The following is a 23,761-nucleotide window of genomic DNA, read 5'->3' on the forward strand; positions in this document are numbered from 1 at the left end:
ATACTAGAGTCTAGAACATTTATTTCCCCTGGCACCTCCTGAAAATGATTAATGCGCCGTTTGACTGATCTGGTGGAGTTAGTGTTGTTTTAATGTTGATAGACTCCCTGGCATTCCCAGCACATCTCTCTCCGTCAGCTGTACATCATAGTCTCGGGCATTTGCTGAAGCGTAACTTTGTACAATCATCAACGAACATGACTTGAAGCAATTTAATTAGTTTTCACTGCAAAGAAGATTTCTAAATGAATGAAGACCCAGACAGGAGTGCAGCACTGCTCAGCTCAAGTCTGTCTATATCTTATGACTCATGTCTGTTATCCCCAAACATTGAAGTTATTATCCACATATTTTAAAGGTGCTAAATTCGGAATGCAGAGAATTAATATAGCAGCAATTTATTATTTCGATAACTATTTGCTTTGTAAAGACATCGAAGACTAATGTCTACCTGAACCGATAATGAAATCACTCTCCCCGATCATAAGTTGTATTCCGATCTTCTCTGTGCTTTGTTGACGTAGCCGCCACTCTGCATTGTGCTCATATGGCAGTTACTGCTGATAACACCGGCCCGGCCCACAGCATCGCCCCACCAGGTTAACAATGCTGTTTGCACTGTTAGCACCGTTAGCTGCTAGCTGCTGGCTCAGCCGTCGCCATGTTGAAAGCCATGTGGAGGCAATAGATATGCTCTGTATTGTGAATATAGCATCTTTAAGGACATTTCCAAACTTCACTTTAATTTGATCCTGTGTTCATTCCAAAACAGATATTCTGCTACATTGTCACTCTTTTTAAAATATACTGCTTAAATTAAACCTGCAGACATTTGTTTTTGTAGCAAACAGCTTATTTTCCAAAGATTTTCATAAAACAAAACCCAAAACTACTAGATGCTGAAATTATTTGTGAAAGTTATTACAAATATTTATGAGAGCAGCTTCAAGTTCTTTTTTTTGTGAACTACCTTTGACAAAGCTTATGGAAATTGTAAATCTGAGTGTGAGCTCATTTCATAATGTGTACTGTTAAGAAAAGGCTCCACCACACCAGTGTTGAGTTGAACGACCACAAAACCATTTAGGCTTTATTTGGACAATCAAAAATAATTTCGAACTTAAGATATCGGTCTACAAAAGTATTATATCACATTGTCACCCAAGGTCACCTATATACAGTGTAATCGATGTTTGATTTTTTGCTGCTAATAACACGGTTAAAGTACACCTTCAAATGATTTAGTTCTATGCCTTCTGTGGTAGACCCCGTGGCATCTGTGTCCCGTTAGACCATTATCATTGCACAACAAAGCATGACGGAATAAATAGCAGAACGAATTGTACAAAGCAGACGACCGGTTCAGCCAATTCAGAGGAGCCGAACTCAAAGTAAAATGTACCATTTGTGAGGTAATTTTATCTTCGGGAAGAAATGTCATCGCATAACTGTGAGGTGCACTTAATATGGAATATTTTTCGCTCTCTTTATTGTAGATCTGAATGTTCTGAAAAGGCTAAAAATGATCCAAACTGAGAGCCTTTTAAAGAAACAAATAGCTGTGTGGCAGGTGTGTGTTTTCCTCCCTCACATCACAAATGGCCATGTGAAAGGAAATCAAATATTACAATAATGTTATGTCCATGCCCGTGATGTCTTTGTAGAAACAGACCTAGTGGCTGTTACCGTGAGCATCCTGTGAGTGAGACTGGCGCTCCAGTATGGCGGACGGCTCAAACAGCAGATCTTCCTCTCCAAGCGTTGAACTGTGCTCCAAGTTGACAAAGTTAGGGATGTTGAAGTGGGAAAAGAAGGCACATTCTCTGTCTGTCTTACTCTCCTCTATTAGTCCCTTGAGGTGTTGGTGTTCCCCAGCTTCCTCAACATCGTCTTCCATCTCGTCCATCCCAGAGGAGCTGGTCCCTCTGGTCCCCTGCTGGGCTCGGGCCCCGCTGGGCTTTCCAGCTCTCTTGCGGTCTGGTTTTTGCTTCCCATTACTCTGATCCTCTTCGTTGATGTAGAAGTGAAAGTATGAGCGTGACTCAGTTAGCAACGGACGAGAGAAGGCTTTGTCATTTTCGTCCTGGGGACTGCCGATGTCTACCAGACAGCTGCCCGGTCGATGGCGCTTTTCAGCCGAATCTGGGTTTCTGTTGAGAGACAACGATTGCAGCAGTGAAGTGACACTGACACAAAGTATCAGGTGCATTTATGGACATTCTAGTCTGAAATGAACCTGCTGCTGCACACTTCAGTATTTCATGTCTTGTTTTCCTCCTTTTCACTTTTTGTGGAAAACTAAAATTCTAAAAATCATCCCAGCACTCATCCCTGAATCTTTTATCACAATAGTAAATGCATTACAGTCCTCTCCCTCAGTGCCTTCGCACACATCATCTCAGCCTCCCTGCTCTGAGATGACAAGTGTGAGAGCTGAGTTGCTGGAGCTCCTGTTGGTGCTGAAACTATCCCTGGAGGGCCGGATGTGAAAGTGAATGGAGGCATGGTCTGTGGACCTCCTAATTGTTGGAATGCTGTTAAGCATTCCAACTATTGTTCTTCGAATCTTTATTCAACTTCTTCTATTTCTTCCGTCGCACCGCTTCTCCTCCTTCATTTTTAAGCTACAGAAACCGTTCAACTATTAAAATGTTCAGCTCTTTCACCAGAGGGGTGCTATGACTTTTCATATTTCTAACCTTTAAACTTTTTGAATTATTAAGCTTTTTATTTTCAATGGGATCTCTATGGAGAATATTTTCAAATGGCTTTAGGCACACAGGTGTTTGCGATTGAGCCAATTAGTGATGTTGATAAACTCACAGACACTCCTCTCCCTCTCTCTCTCTGTCTCTCTCAGTCAGTCATTCAGGTCTTAGGGAGGTTTTTCCCCCCTCCTCCACACACACACACACACACACACACACACACACACACCCACACACACACACACCCACCCCATTTTAAAATAAAAGCCGCACACACATGATTTGTTGCAGCTGTTACGTGTTGCATCTCGGCCAATCAGATATGAGTATTCTGATAAGTTTCCTGATTCGAGTGACATTTACACACACCGCGACACAAGAGGGAGAGACGAGGAAAGACATGGCAGAGCAGGACAACAGTCATGTAAGCTGTAAAAGATAAAACATCAGACAATCTCCAAATGAGAAAGTTTGCCAGAGATATCAGAGCCTCTCGCTCTGTCTCTCTGCCTCTCTCTCTCTCCCCCCCCAGCACCACCCTTTCAAAATAAAAGCCTCATGGATTAACTGTATTTAAACAAGCTCAAAATTAGGCTTTTTTTGTTAGAAAAATGAATGCTCTTACTAATACTGCAACTACTACTGCTGCTGCTAATATAGTATTACTACTTCGACTATAACTTTTGCTACGACTCCAAATATCACTACTACTTGTACTTATTCAAATGCTACTAATACTTCTACGAATAATACTTATACTAAAACGTATACTACTACAAATATCACCACTGATTAATTTTTTTAAGCCACAGAAACTGTTCAAATATCAAAATGTTCAGCTCTTTCAGGAGAGGTGTGATATGACTTTTCATATTTGTAATCTTTAAACTCTTTGAATTATTAAGGTTTTTGCAATTTGTTTTTGAATTGGATATCTATTTTCAGCAATGTTTTTGCGATTAATTTCAGTTTTCAGCATTCCAACGCATTTTCAGCAGGAAATGCTTTTTCTAGTGTATATATATATATATATATATACTCACTCTTGATGTGGCGCTCCTGTCTTCGTGAGCAGCGTGAGGACAAAGAACATGAAAATGACAAACACGGCAAGTCCGACCCAGAAGCCGATGACAATGGAGTCTGGAATGTCAGAGAAGAAAGAATCTTATTTTAGTACATCATTTAATGATAATCCTTAAACCCTGCTCCTCGCTCAATATTTGTGATTTTTGATGTGTCTCTTTCTGAGAGCAAAATTCTCAATTACTGAGTTAAAATGAGCATTCAGTACTTTTATAACTTGATCTCAGCATGTTATCAAATTGTCTGTATGTTTTGTCTCACTAAGGGGCTTGATCCTTACCATTGCAGTATAAAAAGCCATTGGAGGTGCATGCCTGAAATGTTGCTGCTAGATAATTTGCAGATTGAGAAGCAGGTCGCGCGTGTCACTCTCCAGCTGAAGCAATGCATATAGCTGTGAAATGTGCAGCGGGTAATGCATGATTACTAATGAACAGCTGTAAAGGCGAGTAACCCTGTTTGCTGGCACACAGACATCGCGCACAAACACACTCACTCGCGCGCGCGCGCTCGCACACACAGTAAAATAATGGAAGATTGTCTCAGTGATGATGCGCCATACAGTTGTATTCATTCAGCTTACATCTGTGCGCTTTGAGTCCCTCAAAAGACACGGGCTCCTCGTCGTCATAATATTCGTACTGCCACACGTAGTCACTGCGACGTGCGCTGGTTTGGCTCCGGTTGTGGAAGTCGGACATTTCAAACCGATTTACGTACCTGAACAACAAGAAAAACGACTGAAATCAAGCCAGCAAAGACGCCAGGCCATATAAACGCATACTGCTACGACGAAGCCACAAAGTTTACGAACCACAATCTCCGAGGATTTGAAGCCCCTCAGTGCATGTTTTTGAAAGCAAGTCTGCAACCCGTGAATTCAGTGAATTTCGGAAAACAATTCCTCAGATGGTATGTCCGTTTTCCTGAATTTAACAACGCTCCAAACAGATGGAAGATGAGGAGCAGGGAAATCCATCGCTTTACTTGTGACGCAACAACTCCATCCACCCTCCTGTAAGCGAGGCAGCAGCCTTTTGGTACACACCAGCATCATCCAGCATCATACATACACTGTTGGCTCACTCAATCCCTGAGAGACTGAGATTACACTGCAAAAAAATGTATGATTCACTGAGTGTGGTGTTGGGGGCGAAGCAGATGTTTTATTCGTGAGGAGGTGCGTTCACTGCAGTGGATTCGTTGGTTTCCTCATTCTAGAAGAATTTGTATTGAAACCTTTTATGATACTTCATTTGATGGCTATATATATATATATATATATATATATATATATATATATATATATATATATATATATATATATAAGCTTCGGCTAAATGACTGTAATGTAATGTGATTAGAAGACCAAATGTAAAGAAGACCCCTCCACATAGTATATTTGTTTTTTTATGCCCTAGCCTTCTGTATTTAATAAGCTCCAGCTCCTCATCTACATAATATATTACTGACTGCTAGTAGTTCTGATTAAGATTCAACATCTACTGCTTAGAGCCAGAAAGTTCCTCACCACAAATAGAGAGAAGGTTGCATTTTTGTATGGTTGTATACACTTTGTTTCTGCATTTTATCAACACTGCATTCATCAGTTCACTGTGTGTGTGCTATGGGCCAGTGTAGTTTGTGTTGCTTCTTAACTACGTTCACCTCTTTCATTTGCTTAATAACATTCTGGTGACAAATCGGCTCCAGCTTTAAAGCTGCTACCGCCCAACCAGGCGGCGACTATCCCTCTGAATCTGTCCATTTGTACATTTGGGGGTAGAAACATTCAAGAATCTATCAGAAATATTCAAAGGACCTGCATCAGCAGTGTGGTTATACGTGCAGTGCATAATTCTGATGTTGATGAGGTAAATTCACTATTCCCTCACCAGCGATGAAGTCTCATCCTTGACTGCTCAACATCAGATAAATGAGCTCTCTTTACTTGTCTCCTGTTCCATCCCATCTTTTTTCCCTTTCTGTCTTCTTTTCCCATATAGATATTAAACTTTCACTTTCTAATGAACTGCATTCTAATTCCCTAATGTGTCAGATGTTTCAGTCTCAACCTTTTGCAGAACATCTCTTCCAATCTCTTCAAGCTTCAATTCACTAATACTGAGGCTTCCCATTGCACGTCCACTTTCAACATACAGCACTCAAGCACATATTAACCTCGCACCATTCCCCTCCTCTCACTCTGCAACAACTCCCTTTAAGACTCTCCCTTTCTACTTTGACATTGCAATTGACTCCCACAGAAGTGGCATTTTTCAGTGCATCAGCTCTGATGGATGAGCCTTCCAAATCAGTTTTTGGCAACATGAACCCAGAACCGCGCGACACATTGAGCAGTCGCTGAACTTACTCTCAGTGCAGAGCAGGATGGAAAAGACATCGGCGCTCTCATCTTGACCCTTGCTTGGGGATTCAAGTCTCTTGGTCTCTGCGGTAGACGGTCAGTGACTGAAATGAAGACGATGGAGGAAGGAAGAAACAAAAAAAAGAGAAAGTAAAACATTATTGCATCCACAATTGACCATTATATTGCAAATGTTGTAATATTGTAGCTCCATCTCTCTTCAACTTGAAGCCGTACAAGCTTAGTTGTAATAAATACAGCCTCTTATTTTCAGTTATTGATTTATTGTATTGTGCTTTGTGGTTTGCAATCGAATTTACAGTGTTCTTTTCAGTTTTTCTCATATTTCATCTGCTTCCGCTTACTTTCATCCCATCATATCGTTTCAAAGGGAACAATCAGGATTTCAACTGAACCAGAATCTGGGTCGGTCTGACCTTCTGCGTAGCCTATTCTCAGAACACAACTCAAAGTTAGACTCACGTGAAATGCCCTCTTCAGAATGCAAATAAGTGGAAGATATACAGCAGCACACAATCAGTATTGTGTATTTACAATGATAGATATCTATCTACGTCTCAATGGAAGCTGAGGTGCAAATGAAATGAACTCTTGTTTGTAATCTGCACATGATTCTCCTCTGCTGAGAGTCCATGAGATGAGCTCATGATGTTGTTTGGCAAATGTACTCGCACAAAATGGATTTTGAGCTGAGAATAGGTTTTCCCAACATGCTCTCCATTGATTAGATGGTGACGCACATTTTAAAATGGGCTATTTGCACTTACAACCTTTTCCCCTTTAAAAAAAACCCGAAGTAAAGGAACAATGCTCTGTAATTGCGAGCTGGGAGCAGGAAGGTGGTATTAAAGTGCCCTAAAGCAGCAGCATCCTCCCTCCTGTTGTCACACTGAAGAATGTTTTCCTTGTTAGGCCAGGAGTCACTGTGAAACCCCAGCATTACTCACAACAGCACGCAGAGCAGCGCTCAACTCCTTGGAATACATTTCAAAAATGTAAATATTTATTCGCACATTCTATCCTCTTTGTTTTAAACACGAGGCCGCTCTTTCTATTCTAAATAAACAGATATATTGCCCACGTTTTTATTGTAAATTTCAATTTAATATTTCTAATTCTAGACTTTTGCAGTGCTCTTTTTTTTCTTTTCTCTTTCTTTATTTATTGCGGCCATTATGCACCAAAATACCGAGGCAAATTCCATAGTCGATTGAAATAATTATGACTCCTCAGATCTGTATTTGTCTGCCTCGGATTGTGACTTGATGTAAAATGAATAACCTTCAAACAGAATCAAGGCGTCCAAGGCATTTGGAGAGTGTGAGTTGTTTGGCTTCAAAACAGTCGATTGATATGTAGTTCTGTAAGAAATGAAAAAAAAAACATTGTTTCTTTTCAGATTCGGGTGATGGCTGATGGCCATTCAGTGCCATTATCATCATCATCATCATCATCATCATCGTCATCGAATTAGCCTTCAAAATAGGAGCCCAGCACAAAAATAATGGGGGAAACCACTCTCACTGGGAGCAGGAGCATGGGAACCATGAAGGTATCATCATTGCATGTTTTATGTCGAGGCTTTAGCTCGTGGCCAAAGAAGGAAGTCATATTAATTTGTTGGAAGACAGAAATATCTCAGATTTGCAATGAGAAAAAAATAAAGAGATAAGGCTAACCTGAATGGATTACTCGAAAATTGCATTAGTTAATGCTTGATGTTGCCATGGAGAGGGATTTATTTGTGGTGAAGTATCGAGTGTCTCTGTAAGTGTTAAATGACCTGGGCAAAAAGAGAGGCAACGTGACCCGTGCATTATAAAGCAGAAAGAAAAAAAGTGAAAGTGAGACAAAAGTGGAGCAGTTATATACGATGGAGATAATTTGAGGAAAGCTAGGAAGGGCTCTCGGTATAAAGCAGATGGAGAATGTTTCAGTCAGGTTTAGTCTTTTGGTTAATTTCAGCAGAACAAAAACACTGGGTGTCTGAACAGTACTGATACCTCCCTGATGTTGAGCTGCAGCTTCTTTTTTTGTACGGTTCAAATCTCATCTGCATCTCTTTATCTCCATCTGATCCTTTCTATTTGATTTATTTCGATGGGGGAGGCCAATAAGGGATACTGGCTTTTTCCCCCACTTCAGGAGTATTGAAGAAAATGCATGAACACTCTGCTGACCTAGTTTTACAAGAATATATATGAATAATGCTAATAATCTGCCCAATGAAGGCAAAAGGTCTTGTTTGCTCATATGTGTGTTGAACAGCAAGAGCATATCATGCATCCATTTTCTTTTGCCATTATAGTACAAAGTACAGCAAAAGAGTAAATAACACAAAAGACGCCAGCAGCAGAGCACGGTGTGTCCAATTAGCTCTGGAGCAGAGGAGACTGACAGAAGAGAGGGAGAAAGAGGTCTAGAGCTCATGTAGCAAGTTTTGACTGCTTGTTCCCTGTAGAGAGGGAGCGTTATGTGGATAGAGCTTGTGGGCAAAGAAATTCAATGCTGGTCACGATTCACATCAGAACCCACTCTCGTTGCAGGTCTTCTACAGTAAATTATAACAAGTGGTACTTTCAAATGTGGTACCCATTAGCTCTGAATGAAGCCAGATGAAAACATGCACATTTAGTAGTGCCTTTATGGAGTCATTGTGTTCTGAGGCAGCTATTGCATTGCAATTTTGGGCAGATATTTGTAACAGTATATATAGTATAAATGAGCACAACCTGAAATAACGCTGTAGTTATTACATTACATTTTATGCGTAACAGTAAAATTGATCCAAAACATAATAGTAAAACACACTTTGAACAATTTACAGCACAATGACTTTTATTTTGATACTTCCAGTCAGCTTTACTGATAATACTCGGGCTATATGGTTTACCTTAAGGCTTTTGAATGCAGGGCTTGTAGTCGAGTATTTTTACAGTGTGGCAGTAATTTGACAGAATGATCTGATTAGTTGCGCCACCACTGGATATTTCTCCAACAACAAATGCGACCAACTGTTGCCATTAGCATTTCATCCCAGCATGTAGCCCCACACCGCCCCCCACTGGTGCACTGGCAGTAAATATTTCATCTTATCTAAAAGAACGAATGGACCAAGTTGCGCCAGTGCCTCACAGAAAGGTCTTCCTCGTAAAGGGCAGAAAAGTGGCGCTCATATAGCATTTGCATATTGATGGATTTTCCATATGGGGGTTTGTGATGCATTCAAGCCTTGCGTCTGCTAAGGTGCAGCTATTAGCCCCACTCCTGCTTTTGTATCTACAAAAGGCTGACGCGTGTCAACCCCCCCCCCCCACACACACTCAGCACGAGCCTTCTTCCATCATCCACTCAGCAGGCAATGACAGTAGGGCACGGGTTTCTTCACACCTCACGCACAAATGGCTAAACAGACGCAGATAATGAAAGGTGAAGGAGTTGAAGAGTTTGAAGAAGAACTTTTTATCAACAAGAATTTAACGAACAAAACTGAACTGTCATCTATTTAGTTCATTTCCAAATTGCATTAACATCATATCTCTGGAACGGACGGTTAGACTAAAATGATACTTTACATTGTGCTCAAACACTTCACATGGGCGACATATATGAAGAAGAGAGATTAAATGTTCCGTCTTGAAAATATCTTTAAAATAGGCAAAACTATCAAGAGAAATGTTTTTTTATTCGACATTTGATATTACGAAAGAAAGTAGCCATATGGTTGGAGTTTGCTGAAGTGTGACTTCGCACCTGAACACCGTGGCGCATGGAGACACTTGGAGGCGCGTCAAAGCGCAATTTGGCACCGGCTGCCAGGACCCTGATAAATAGGAGCTTCCTGCCTTCAGTCACATATTCTCTGAGACCTTAACGCAGGACTGACCGACACAAGGAACCATGGAGACTTTAAATGCCAACAGTGGATTACCTTCTGCTTTTCCTGGAGTCAATGTTGCTCAGCAGTCCGGTCGTTGGTGGAGACCATGGGTTGGAACAAAGGACACAACGGGGGCACACAGAGTGAGTTTAGACGGCTTGATTAGACTTCTGGTGTTTTTTTTAATTCAAACGTGCGTTTCTTTAAGGATAACAAGCCCTAACAAGGTCGGTTTGTTTTATTTTTTAGGGTAACTCCAATGACGGAGACCTTTCTGCTGCACAACACCACAAAACGCCTCAGGTCGTTCACCCTGTGAAGTAAGTAGAGTTTTGTTAAATAAGTGCTGTTTAATTCATATGCAGTTTATTTATTTGTCTTATTCAATTGTTTGTTCTATTTTAAAGGTTGTTCTGGCCGAAATCGAGATGTTTCGATTATCTGTACCAGGATGCAGAAATGCTCCTGCGCAACTATCCGGTCCAAGCGACCATCTCCCCTTACAAAGACTCCAGCAGCGATGAAGACAGCGACGATGAAGAGGAGGAGATGGAGAAGGAGCTGAACTAAAGGAGGGCTCTCTCGCAAACCTTTAAATACGCATGCTGCATAATGTGATAATATATTTCTTATTTATTACTGTAAATACATGTAAATATACCGTTTTCACTTCTTTACCAAACAAGAATGTGAATGTTAAGTTATTCCTTTAACACTTCTACCTCTTTTGTACTTTGTTAATAACTGCAATAAAATGCATTCAATGAATGTTGTTGTCTGGGGCGTAATTATTTAGTTGATTCCGACTTTTTTTCTGTAGTTAGTACGAACTTGTCGTCGAAATCAAATCAGTTTTTTTTTCCAAAAATGAATGCTGAATTGAGTTTTTGAGGGAAGGGACATCCTCTTTAATAATTACTATTTGAAAACCAGGAAATGAGACTTCAATCTTACTTGATGCCTTTGCAAGTTGTAGCAGGTTGGACATATCCGCTGCTGAGCAGATCTTTTCCCATGGATACGTGTAGAGGCTGTAAACGCTCCATTTCCTGCGCAGTGTCGCCTGAAGTGCGGAAATGTCAGTGACACGTGGAAGGTGTCAACCGTGTCAGGAGAGCATAAAGATCGCCATGTCAGATAATCAAAGGGGAAACGATATCCAATGAAATACCAAGTAAGACAAAAATCCCTGTCAAAGTCGGAAAAAAAACATTGTTTCATGTGGGTTCGACTTCAAATATTCTTTTTTAAATACATCAGGACAGAGCATCCTACTCTATGGGTTTGCCAAAAGATCAATGCCACACTATACAACGTGTTTCCTTTCCTGCACTTACAGGACAGAACATGAAGGAATGAAGAGGTTGATGAAGGGTTTCATGAATTATTGACTGAATATATCCAATTCCAATGTCTGTCTCTCCAACTTTAACAAAAAAATAACCAAGTCAAAACAGCAGAATGTGACAATCGGGGCTGAATGAACACATCATGGGGCCCTGAGGTGTTGGGGCTCTATAGAACCCTTCTTCCTTCTGCTTGCATTGAGTAATGTACACAATCACTTAAATACACATAAAGTAATTCTAAAGACAATGCATGACACAATTGCATCTCATCTACAGATTTACTGAACCAACAGCATCGCTTGTGTGTCCAAGAGCTTTTGGTATTCGTGTAAAAAACACATTTATTTGGGTGCACCATGTGAGGTCAGTGAGGACATCACCTACGATTAACTTCTTTAAATTGATTTAGAGATGAGGTCGTGATCCTTCATCAACCACCTCAGTTGGTACTGTGCTGTAGTTGTGTAAGCTATCTTAAAAAAACATGTAGAACACATTTGCCGTTGATTAAATAACAACAAAGCAAGTGACACACAGTGAACCTATAGGGCCAAGGCCACTGGGTGTCTGGGGCCCTGCAGTTAGTAAATCAGCTTCTGTAATAACAATACTTTAAAGCAATGCTGCACTATGAAAGGAGCATATGAAGTTGTTGGAACGCAGATGCAAAGTAGGGATTTCAAACCACAAAAAAATGGTCTATGGCCTGTTTAAAATAGGTGTCTTGACTCATTGCATTATGCAGGTGATCATGATGCTCTTACATCAACGTTTCTGTTTAAATGCAGGAAACATATTGCTTGAATATGATGTAGTTAAATGCACAGTTTCTAGAACTTCAACACATATATGCAGACTTGACATCTAATATGTTGTCTGTGTTGGTGGTGGAAGTTATTGCATGCATTTCTGACTTAGTGACTTGAACTCTCCAACTTACCCTGGTGCCAACCTTTCAAGCCTTTCCGTGGGAACCCGTAGGTGCTTTGCAGGGTGCAAAGTTTACACACCTTATTAACGCTAAACATGGTGGCCTCAGGGGTGCTGCACTGCCACTGCCACTGAACTACTGACCTCCACAGAACAGACTGTGTTCTAATGCGAAGGAAGACCTATATATTGAATCACGATCTGATCTTCATTCACATTTTTGTTTTCACACCCAGATCGATACAAACACTGAGGTAGCAGGACAGAAAAGGTGTAAAGCAACGAACAACGTTGCACCTATTGTTTTCCTGTGCAAGTCATGGGTAAGGATGGCTACTGAGCATCTAAATCAAATTGAATATTCATCCGCAGGACTGAATTAGGAGTTGGTGATGACGCTCTGATAACCTCTTCAACCTTGGCCTGCATGGTCGAGACTTTCCCATGCCTGGGTGTCAGGACTGGTGATTGTAGGAGTGTCACTTACTTGGGTGTGACATTTGCTCACCTCCAGAGTTAAATATACAACCAGCCAGGATCTGATGAACTTATAACTTTTACTGCACAAACTTTAAGTCACCTGAAGCAGACATTTCTTATTCGAGGGTTTATCTACACATACTTCCCCTTGTTTCGTTGTAGAAATCACTCGTGGGAGATTCCTGAAAAGGAGAGCATAGCTGGAGAAAAATATCTAGAGTCACAACAGCAGCTCTACCGGGCAGTTTCAGGCATAGAATGTGTTTGTGAACGAGTGTGAAGCAAAGTGTTTACCATGAAACACACATGCAATGTGTGATACTTTTTGGTTTGGACTTTTACATGTTCTTCCATCCTGACATAACTTTGTGAACTCTGATGAACTTTGCACAGCTTCAACTTTTCCAGACGCATGCTTTCCCAGGAGCTGGTGTGAAGTTGGGCGTGAGGAATACACGCCTGAGGGGGTAAACGCTCAGTTCAGTCCCATGGTTGACCTCTGCACTCTCATGTGTCACAACTGCCAAACGCCTGCGAATACATTATCTTATAATAAGTTATAGTCCGGTTTTAACAAAGAGTATGGATATCAACATCCCCTTGGTCCAGTCTGTCTACTTAAGATCTATACCTTTGATGATCATAATAATCCTTTAAAAGTTATCATTTTCAAAGCAATTGTCGTAAATTAACTCATAATTTGGTGCTTCTCAAAAGTGAGCATTCAGAATCATGCATTGTTGTCCCTCAAGATGTTACTTTTTTGTAATCTTGTAATGAAAGCTCATTTGGAGAGTGTGACTGCTGGCCTGCCCCGTGAACTTTGACAAGGCTCGTGGTGTGATCACAGACACCAAAAAGAGGTGACCAAGTGTGACCAAGTGTGACCAAGTGTGACCCAGCCAGGCTACTGCGCCAGCTTCTCACAGCCACACCTTTGCTTTTTCTGTGGGGACAGAGGGCTTGTTGTCAGAACAGTCTATTTATGACCGCTTGTGTTTTCAAAGGTAGTTCGGCTGTATGCCAAAGGGGGGCAGTGTGCTTCTGCTCATGTACAACTTTGTGCATGCAGACAGGAAGTGCTGCTTTGTTGGGAATAGAGAGTTTCTTTGGTGATACAGAATGTTGCTGCTCTGCATCTCTCAGAAAATATGCTACAAAGTGAATTTCCATGCACCGATGGACAAAGCACTGCTTTTCTCCAAATTGAATGATGTTTACTATTGATGTCAATGGAGATTGTTTGGGGGTTCAGGCATTATTTCAAAGGACTGACATGTCAGTACCTGTTTGGGGATGTTTGCAGTGTGTGTGTCACCAACCTGTCACCACCTCAACATTCAGCATTGTATGTGGAAGCACCACTTGATGTTTGTCCACAGTAGAACCAGCACAATTAAAGTTCCCATCTTCTTCTTTTTCTTCTTCACTGTAAGATTGAAAAATCCTTTCAAGGCCCTTGTCCACTTCTTGTTTTCCCCTTTGATGAGCGGACAGTTACTGAGAGCTGCACAGCACAATGAGTCCTTCAGAACAACAGATGGGGCAAAATAGCCAAACGTGAGAATCCATCTGGTTTTGGGCCCACTGATGTAACTCTGCAGTGCTTCCACCTGGGGGCGGTATTGCACTTGTTCAGTAACCATTCATTTTCAATTATAGGATGTTGACAATTCAAACTCCACATTATGTAAAAGATGCGAGTAATTTGGAAGGTTCGGCATGTGAATTTGTATGGAAAATGAATACAGACACAGAATATTAGGTACTGGGTTAAATATATGACTCTCATTTTAGGTTTCAGAATGCATAATAAATGACTGTAAATTGCTTCAAAGTGCCTTACAATAGTTCCATTACATGGCAGTGCAGTTGAAAATGCAGTGGAGGTTTTCATTAAAAATGTATTTCAAATAAATTAAATTGTGTTTGAACACAAGTAGATCCCTTTTCGGGGTTTAATGGAAATACTGAACTGATTCAGTGTATGTTGCTTCAGGGTCCAAAATGAATAGAACAAATACAATAAAGTATAATTAAACTCAGTAAATAAACTGGAAAAAAGGTTTATAGTGGATTTCTTTTATTTTCTCTTTAAAAGACATTTTTATTAATCCAACTCTAATCCGCCTAATCATTATGTTCATATTACTTTATAATTCATTCGATCACTTATTTATCTCTTGAATTGTGTATTTTTGTATTTGTATTATTTACAAATTGTTTCTTGCTGCAGTGTAAATTATTAATGTTGTAAAGACATGCAGGTTACAAATCCTCTCATACTGTACATAATGCAGTGCCTGTCATTCATGCATGCTACAAATGTGATGCACATAAACAGCAGCGTGATTAAGCAGCAACCAGACTGAGCAGCCGTCTTGTGGTGATCAGACAGAAGACGAGAAGCATGAATCTGTCAATGGCGTGAACACTTTCATTCGTATTTCTCTGTTGAGGGACAGAAACCACAGAGTTGCTCTGGTTCCTCTCAGCACATAAAAATTCCGCCTCACGCCGCTGTCTAAGAGACATAGCTGTTGTGCTTTTCTACACCTTGTAATCTCGCCCTCCACTTAAATAGTTAGTCTGGTCTCCTCTCTCTGAGATGTGTGCTGTGGAGATAATTACAATTTCAGCAACGTTTGCCAGGTGATTACCTCATAATCCCCTATTTCATTTGATAAGTCACGCATTGATTTAACTCAGAGTTGGACCTAATGGAGTATCTTTTCCACCGCCACAGTGATTTGTGTGCTGGGGCGAAAGGACAACGTTGGTTTGGAGGCAGAAAAACAGCCGCTCGCCATTCCTTTTCACTCTGATGAAAGACGAGCAACGAGGAGGCAGGTTTAATCACGGCAACCTGAATGTGAACGGTAAATCATTGCAATGGCTGATACAGTCACGTGTGGTGGTGGTTAGGATAGTTCCTCTCACATTAAAGCGCCCTGTTTCTTTTTTATATTCTCTCTTTTCTTGCAGGCGGGGAGGGGGATGGACTGATGAGAGATAAGAAGAGTGTAGGGAAGAGAGACCTGCTTGGTATTCACCTGTCTCTCCGGATCAATAAAGGTAATTTGGGCTGATTCCTCCCTGTAGGCCTCTTAGCAGACAGACGGGGAGAGGGGTCAGCCACTGCTGAGCTGCGGGGAGCTGGAATAACTTAGAAACACACGCTGCAAATGACTGCCCCTGTTTGAGAATCTCTCATTCAGCTATTCCTCTGCCCTGACAAGAGCTACAATGTGATGCAGAGTCCTCAAACTAATGTGATTGGAGGCAAGTAAGTGCCCTGCAGGTTTTAGACCTCTACAGGTCTAGATATATACCCGTGTCTGGAAGAAGTGGCTAATTAATATCTGGTGGCTGCCTTTCGATGCCCTGGCAACTCTGCAATTTTTTTTTGACTTTTCCCACAAAAATGGACCTAACTTTCACCTTTATCCTAACTTTAACCCGAACCTGAAAAAAAGAGAGGGAAACCAAAAGTTTCGTCATGACTATCGGTTTTCACATTTTAGACTTTGTGGCGATACCAAACTGTTCAAAAAGGGGTTATGATAGCCATGAAGAAGAAGGTTTTGGAGGAGGGAGCTTCAGATTCAAAGGTCAGGCCTCGTAACTTACCATGGAAACAGGGGTGTCAAGTTGAATGAGAAATAAGTCTTGCAACACACACACACCCAACAACCCTGATGTAAGATCATGGCATGAAATCTTTTAATCATTTTATGGTTGAAGTAAACCACCTGTGTTCCCATTCTGCTGCTATTAGGATTAAAAGAAAACGTCTTAAACGACAAATTTTTCTTGCATTTTTTTTACCAATTCGTTTTTTGTTGTTGTTTTTTTTAGTTTTTAATATTCCTGCTCACAACCTCTCTCTGCCTCTCTGTCTCTTGGGGCTGCAGCGGTTCTCACCATTCGGTTATAGGCATGGAGGATGCCGTCCGTCATGTGGGGTCACCAGTCTGAGAGGAATGCTTCATGTCAGGGATGTCAGGGGTGGAAGGAAGTGTCCCGTGGGAGACTAAACCCACAAAGACTGAACCCCACCTCTGGCCAATCACTGCTGCAAGTCCTGCTCATGTGGTGTGTTTCATCAAAGTACACAGGTGTGCACCGCCCCTGCACGTATTTTCTCTCTCACTTATATTCACGTGCAGGCTTGGTGTGCGGTTGTGACCTCGTGTTGGAGTGCTCACATGTTACCAAGCGCACTCATATGCTCGTACATGCTCTCTTTTTTTCCTCGTATTAAAAGGTGTAATGTTGACTGCAGACAGTGCAAAAAGGGGTTTTATTGTTGATTGCCGAAGAACAGAGGTGAGTGAGGTTGTTTGTACAAGCTATGGCAGAGCAGGTCCCTCTCAGTTTTGATGCAATTAATAAGAATGGGGGTCCTCATTCCATTGCCATGTTTTTTTAGAAGAAATGTTTGGTTTTGCAGCCTGAAAAATGTTGTTCGCATGAAGTGTGACCCTGGGATCCATGTTATTCAGAAAGAAAAAGAAAAGTGAGTGATCTTGTTGATGGTCAGAGAACTTTTCTGAATGTAGAGTCGTTTTTAAGTTTCCTCTTTGAATCAACCTTCATGCAGTAACAACGTTCAAATTCACAATTTCAGTGTTGTTGTAAACAGCTCTTAAACCTTATAAATCAAGCACTTATTTATAAATTAAATGTGTGACGATGTAAAACGTATTTTAGGATCTGTAAAACAGTCTTAAAAGGTCACCTCGACATGCCGTATACTGAAACTTTTACATGTCTTGGACTAAATTATAACTCCGCCTTCAGAATCCTGCTAATACATCAAGTGTCTTGCAGAAATGTGATTAATAGTCTACTTTTGCTTTCCACATCCGACTATCAAACTTCAATTATCTTTCAACATCATTAATTGTTTCTTGAGGAAGCACATATTGATAGTCCAACATGTGCAGAGCAGTTTGAGGCAGACTAAGCTGACAAGTCATTTCCATTCTAGTACCCTGACCTAATCACCATATCTTATTATCGTTCACACGAAAACACTAATTACAAAGGCAGGGTGAACCTGATTTATGCTAATGGGAACGTGAATATGCGACGGATGCATTAATCTAGAGTATAGGACCCTGCGCTGGTGTTAACTGTGATTAGCATGTGATTACCATAGCGCGGGTTATATCTACGGGAAGCCCTGCTTCTGATGGGCTTGTGTAAATCTCTCTACTCACTGGCAGAGAATGAGGCTGTGACTCTTCACGGCATGAGGAAATAATGTTAATAATACAAAATGAACAATTTTGATTGTTTTCTTCTAAACAAAAATATCTAATTAGCAGCAAGTCAATTTGAACATGGGTTTAGCCGCTAAAACATGGGCATTAGAGCTTTATTCTCGTAGGTGGTTCAGAGGATAAGGACAGAAAAAAACAAGAGTTAGATCAGCAAAAAGTGTTTTAAAGGGTTAACAGAACTTAAACAGAAAAATGTGTGAACGAGATCAATTTCAGCATATTACTGTGGATAATGCATTGAGCACGTTACAATTCTCGAGACTGTCTTTGGTATAAAGTAGGTCCAATGATTACAACAAATATCTCAAAACCTTATCAAATGAAACCAAATTCCCTGCATAGCAAGATACCACGAGAGGAGAGGAAATATTTTTTTTGTGGTTTCGGGGAACTGGCTGGCAATTTTCTATATTTTTATTATTGACAAAATACAATGAAAAGATAAAAACAACCCAATGTCTCTATTTTTTGACTTCCCTGCCCTGTCTGTGACATTCAGCCCATTCCTTCCTAAGTAAATATATCATTTCATTTTTGAAAAAGCCAAGTAGTTTCCTGAAATTCTTTTGGCAAATGTTGCACAACATAGCCTGGGACCCCCATTGACTCTGACTTCTACATCCCCAGAACAATTACAGACATTACATATCCCTGCACACTCGTCACTTTAAAAATACACGTGACACTTTTTTTTGTTTTGTTTTGTTTATTCTGTTGTAAATTTATATATTTTTGGTCTTGAAATTGTCTTATACTATTGCACTGTGTTTATTGTTATGCACCAATCATCAAGCTAAGTTGCTTGTATGTGGAAACGTACTAGGCATAAACCGAATCTGATCTGATCTGAAACAAGTGTAAATGTACCATTTGTTGGGGACTATTTTCAGCCGTGGATCAACACACATGTGGTGCTCTAATGAATATTTATGGCAGCAGGACGGTGTATGTCTTGTGTATGTTAAGTATAGGCTTTTGCTACACATGCAACACTCGTGCAAAATACGGAATTTTACCACTTAACCTTTTGATGCTTTCAAGGGATTTTATTTGGACATATGACCGAATGGTTGCACTTACAAACCAAAATAAAGCCACTCATTTAAACAATAAGCCCATCACTTCCCAGTATATCATATACCATATAATACTATATTAGACAGTATGCGGATGTGTTGAAGGCGACACTTCCTTTTGCAGAGTGCAGGTGTTTCCCAGTCCCCTGCGCCATCTGTTCCTCCGGGTGGACCACCACCAAGCAGCTTCCAGCGGACAGGAGGATGCGTTTGTTTTGGGAGACGCGAGCACAAAAAGAGGGGGCCTATCCTTCTATCCCTGCTTTGATCCCTCTATTGAGAGGACCCAGGCATGGCCCTCTCTCAGCGTCCCCCCGGCTTGTGCCTGCCTGGATGGCTGGACTGAAGGCTGAGACTGGGGGCTAGCGAGCCCAGCACTCCAGCAGAATGAGCCTATTGACGAGGCAACAGATTGGCTTTGAGTGTACCTGATGGTTATCCCCCTCTTCTCCCCGCTGGTCCCCCTTCTCCCTCTCGCTTTCAACCAACCAAAGGCAATCCCTGAATCTCTATGTTTCTAATCAAATTGCCAGTGTGTAGTGGATTTAAGAGAGTGGCAGAAACCATTGTTGGGTAATCTGTGCCAAAAAGGAGAGGTGATGTTAAGTGCAGCCCTTTTCTTAGTCAGGATTAGGCTTGGTTTTTCTCTGTTAGCCCTCTTTGGGTAATGCGTTTGGCTTTAGAAGCAGCTTGGCAGAGATGGAACATCTCCATGACAGGTACTAAACCAGCCAGCAGGTTGAATACAAGTGTGTGAGAAGTTTGTATGAGGGTGGATTCATCATTAGCAGAGCACAGGGTCATCTGGCTTTAATAGGTGTACTCAGGTGTTGGTTCTGATGTCTGCAGCAATGGTGTTGTTTGCGGTTGGGAATCAGATCTTGGCTCTCCCCTTCCCCCTCTGCCCTCCCTCTGCCCCGCTCCGGTCCCTCTGCACCCCAGCTAATACCAGGCTCATTACAACGCCATCGATCGGCCCTCGCTTCACACCAAAGGGCAAAGAAGTCCTCTCATCCCTTTCTCTCTTTTGTCATTCTTTTCCATTTTTATAATCTGCTCTCTTTTCCCTGTGCCCTTTCTTTTCCACTGACATTCTGCTGTTTCCTTCCTGGCAATTTTGTTTCTGTCCAAAGAAATGAACATTTCAAGAAACTAAGAGTGCCTGGTTGAAAGCTTCTGCAAGAGATTTGTTGTCTTGTAAAATAAAACCCACCCAATTCATTATCCAAATCTCTGCAGACATACGCAGCCTTGTGTGGGCTGACGTGTAAACACTGTGAATTGGCTGTGAATGAAAGGCTTAAATTACAACACTTTCTAGTGTAGTGCAGGGTCTCATCAAACAACAGATTTCCTTGCATGCACACATGTGTATGCAATGCATTTGCACAAATAAAAGATGGAATGAGGGGAAATACAGTCATTTGCAACGTTGTAGGGGTCATTGTTCACAGGGTTCTACTGTGGCAGGTAGCAAGACATTTACAAACTGTGTCCTTAAGATACTGGACTTTCACGTCACAAGACACGAGGAGACTCATTTAACAATCAAACACTTTCACAACATAATTCTACTAAATGTGTTTATTTTGAAGTAAGTTAAGGAACAAAATTAAACAATTTCTCTAGACTCAAGAGCTTGGTATTGATAATGTGACGGTATTTAAAGAAAGGCTGAACAATATCTGAACAGAGATATGAGGGGTTTTTTTATGTAATGAAGAAATTGTGAATTATAATAAATAAATGAATAAATGAATACAAATACACTTAAACAAATCTAAACATATTATTTTTGGCGTTACTTTCTAATTTCTGCTTCAATCTAAAGAAAAGAGGTCACTTAAGTTTTTAAGAATTACAAAAATGTGTCTGCAACGTGCAACAAAGGAAACATGCCCTCTCTTTTTGTTGACGGAATGTATTTGCATCTTTTCAGCTACAGTAACTCAGCAAGGGGTTATCGCACAAGCTGCATCGCCTGTTTAACCATAATTGCTTGCATGCCATATTACACCATACTTCTTGAATTTGCATTTGCATCCTATGGCACCCTCTCTCAGTGACTTCACCCAGCGTTGAAGTACGGTTTTATAACAGAGGATTGTTCAGTGCAGCGTGGGGCTGGGTCTCCTGTAGTTACCCAGGTTGGCTATACCTCTGACCCCCCGCTACCTCTACGTCTTTGTTTCACGGCTGACAGAAGGAGTGCCAGAACTCCTCCAGCTCGGGTGATTTATGACCAGCAGCTGCTCTTGCAGCCCATGACCCACACAGCTGGGTGTCAGATGTGGTCTCCCTGTAAGCAGAAACTTATCTGGCAACCCAACATCAGTCGAAGGCTGGACAGAGAGGGGGTAGGGGTAAGGAGGAGAGAAGGACCAAGTGGGAGAAAGATGGAGTGGCAAGACAGATTGTAGGAATGAAAAATAAGGAATGAGAGGAAGCAGATGAGAGTCAGCAAGTCAGAGAAATAGAGCTAAAGAAAACAAAAAAAACAGCACAGAATTACTTTAAGCTTTTAACATGAAGGAGAAATCCGGACAGAAAAAAGTGCGACATGTGGTTCAAGACAATTGATTTGAATGCACCAGCTAAGCTCTGCATTGATTTCTGCTGGTGTAGAGAAAGCAAAATGTTTGTATTATTTCATAAGCCAATTAGCTGCAAGGAGACTCCTCTCTCTCTGTGTGCCTATTGACCCACAGTCTGTGGCTACAGCTTTATTGTCTGGGGGGCGCTCTATAAAAGATCAATAACAGGCGAGTGATTGGATTATGGGGTAATCAATGCATTGTACTAATATATCACCAGAGTGATTACAGAGCACTGGCTAATAGGAGGCCTTAGAGAACTGTAATGACATCACACTCCTGCTGGCGGTCAAGACAAAAACTGTTAGTCTCACATGAAGTGTGGTGTGGGTGAAATTATTCATGTCTATATGTGCGCAGGTGCATTTCACATGTGTACATATCACTGGCTGTTTATATGTGTGTGCGCATGAGTGCAGAGGGTAGTGTGGGGGTAGATGATGGGTTGATTTTCTTGATTCTTCAAACAGCTGAAGAACAGTACTACCAGATGGTGCTTGATATAGCTTGCTTAGAAGAGGCCGTCGTCAGATTCCTGCTGCAACATAGTGACAGGGCTCCATTCTGATGCTGGGTTCACTGCAGCAACATATGTGGACACTGTGAGCATGGTGGCTGTAAAAAGAAAAGAAAAAAATCCACAGTCTTATGTTTCATTGGGTTTTTGTGTATTTTGTCACATTGTCAAAAATAAATCCAATTAGCAATAGCCGATACATGCTGTTTGTAGGATTATTGTTTTGTGTAAATGAATTAGGAATTATCTTATCCCAATATTTGCGAAGGAAAATTGCCACCAGATGTTTCATAACAACGATTCAGATTGTTCAATTTGGATATTTTCCCATGTGCCATGAATCAATTTAGTCATGATTTCATAATTTAAATTTAGTTTTGAATTAAAATTTTGTTGATGACCTGTAAAAAACATGCATCAACAAAAAGAAAGAACCCATGTTTCAGCTTTGAAACTGTGCTTTTCAGCCAATCCAACGGATTTCATACTGTTTATTTTTAGTGAAATAAACCCACAATGCAACACTTAATCCTAACATTTTACCAATTTTGGACACAGACTTTTTGTTTTTATCCACAAATTCATCGACAAAATTGGAGCCCTCATACAGGACCAACAACAAAAAGCAGCCGGCGTGTAAAGTTTTCCATTGTCTGCTCTTCTGAGAGGAGAAACGTGACTGGCAGGCTAATCTTGTTAAACACTTAGCATCAGAATGGCAGAAAGTAATGATGTAATGATAATGATGAACCTTTTCACAAGTAATTATCTGTGTTTATAAACACGTGTCAGGACATTTACTATATTTGAGTGAGTGATAGCCACCAATCTCTTCACTGCCTTTCATTTTTCTTTCATTTGCAAAGTGTTTAAAAGCTCAAGTCTCAATGATATCAATCGTGTGATATACAGTATACAGTACATGCTGCTACGCACTGATGGTGTGCAAGAAATAGTGCTTTTGTGCCAGTTCTGTATCTAACATCCCCCCTAAAGGCATGAGAAAGTGAAATGAATGAGATGTGGTTTAACACCTTAAATCCTTTTTAAGGTGTCTTTGTTTGGTTTCTTCTTAGCTGCTTTGTCCAGAGTCTCCTGCTCAAATACAAGACAGAGACATCATCTGTGGGGAGCTCTGGTAAAGTTCCTATTTGTTCAAGAGTTTAGGAGGCTTTTATGTGACTGATTATAAAAGAGCAGGATAATAAGGAGAGACATATTTTAAACAGCGAGAAAGAAACTATGGCTATATATGTAAAAAAAAAGAAGAGCGGCTCATGTTACACCATTTACTTTTTAAATGAATTGGTTCTCTTCAGATATTCATTTATTTTGATAGTTATGTGTTTGTTTCCCCCCAAACTAATCTATGCAAACAACTTGTACAAAATAACTTTATTTAAACTTATTTCACTTACAAGTTTTCAGTTTGATTCTTGAATTTATTCGTTTTAATGTATTTTG

The 23,761-nt window shown here is 40.8% G+C and overlaps 2 protein-coding genes across 2 annotated transcripts; one reads left to right on the top strand and one right to left on the bottom strand.

Annotated features, from left to right (window-relative positions):
* Window positions 1–1,672: 1,672 nt before the first annotated feature.
* Window positions 1,673–4,505, bottom strand: LOC306793608 (melanocortin-2 receptor accessory protein 2A-like; the record flags this gene model as incomplete). The annotated part of the gene is made up of 3 exons (XM_079291279.1): window positions 4,378–4,505; window positions 3,752–3,851; window positions 1,673–2,150 (listed from the first exon to the last, which is right to left on the bottom strand). The coding sequence occupies exons 1-3, from the start codon at window positions 4,493–4,495 to the stop codon at window positions 1,673–1,675; spliced, it is 696 nt and encodes a 231-aa protein (XP_079147405.1). The 5' UTR covers window positions 4,496–4,505.
* Window positions 4,506–10,083: 5,578 nt separating this feature from the next.
* On the top strand, window positions 10,084–10,633 carry ripply2 (ripply transcriptional repressor 2; the record flags this gene model as incomplete). The annotated part of the gene is made up of 3 exons (XM_079291056.1): window positions 10,084–10,206; window positions 10,313–10,383; window positions 10,471–10,633. 3 exons carry the CDS (start codon window positions 10,084–10,086, stop codon window positions 10,631–10,633), a joined length of 357 nt encoding a protein of 118 aa, XP_079147182.1.
* Between the last annotated feature and the right edge of the window lie 13,128 nt (window positions 10,634–23,761).

This window comes from Melanostigma gelatinosum (genome assembly GCF_949748355.1).
Source record: "Melanostigma gelatinosum genome assembly, chromosome: 19".
Classification (NCBI taxonomy): domain Eukaryota; kingdom Metazoa; phylum Chordata; class Actinopteri; order Perciformes; family Zoarcidae; genus Melanostigma; species Melanostigma gelatinosum.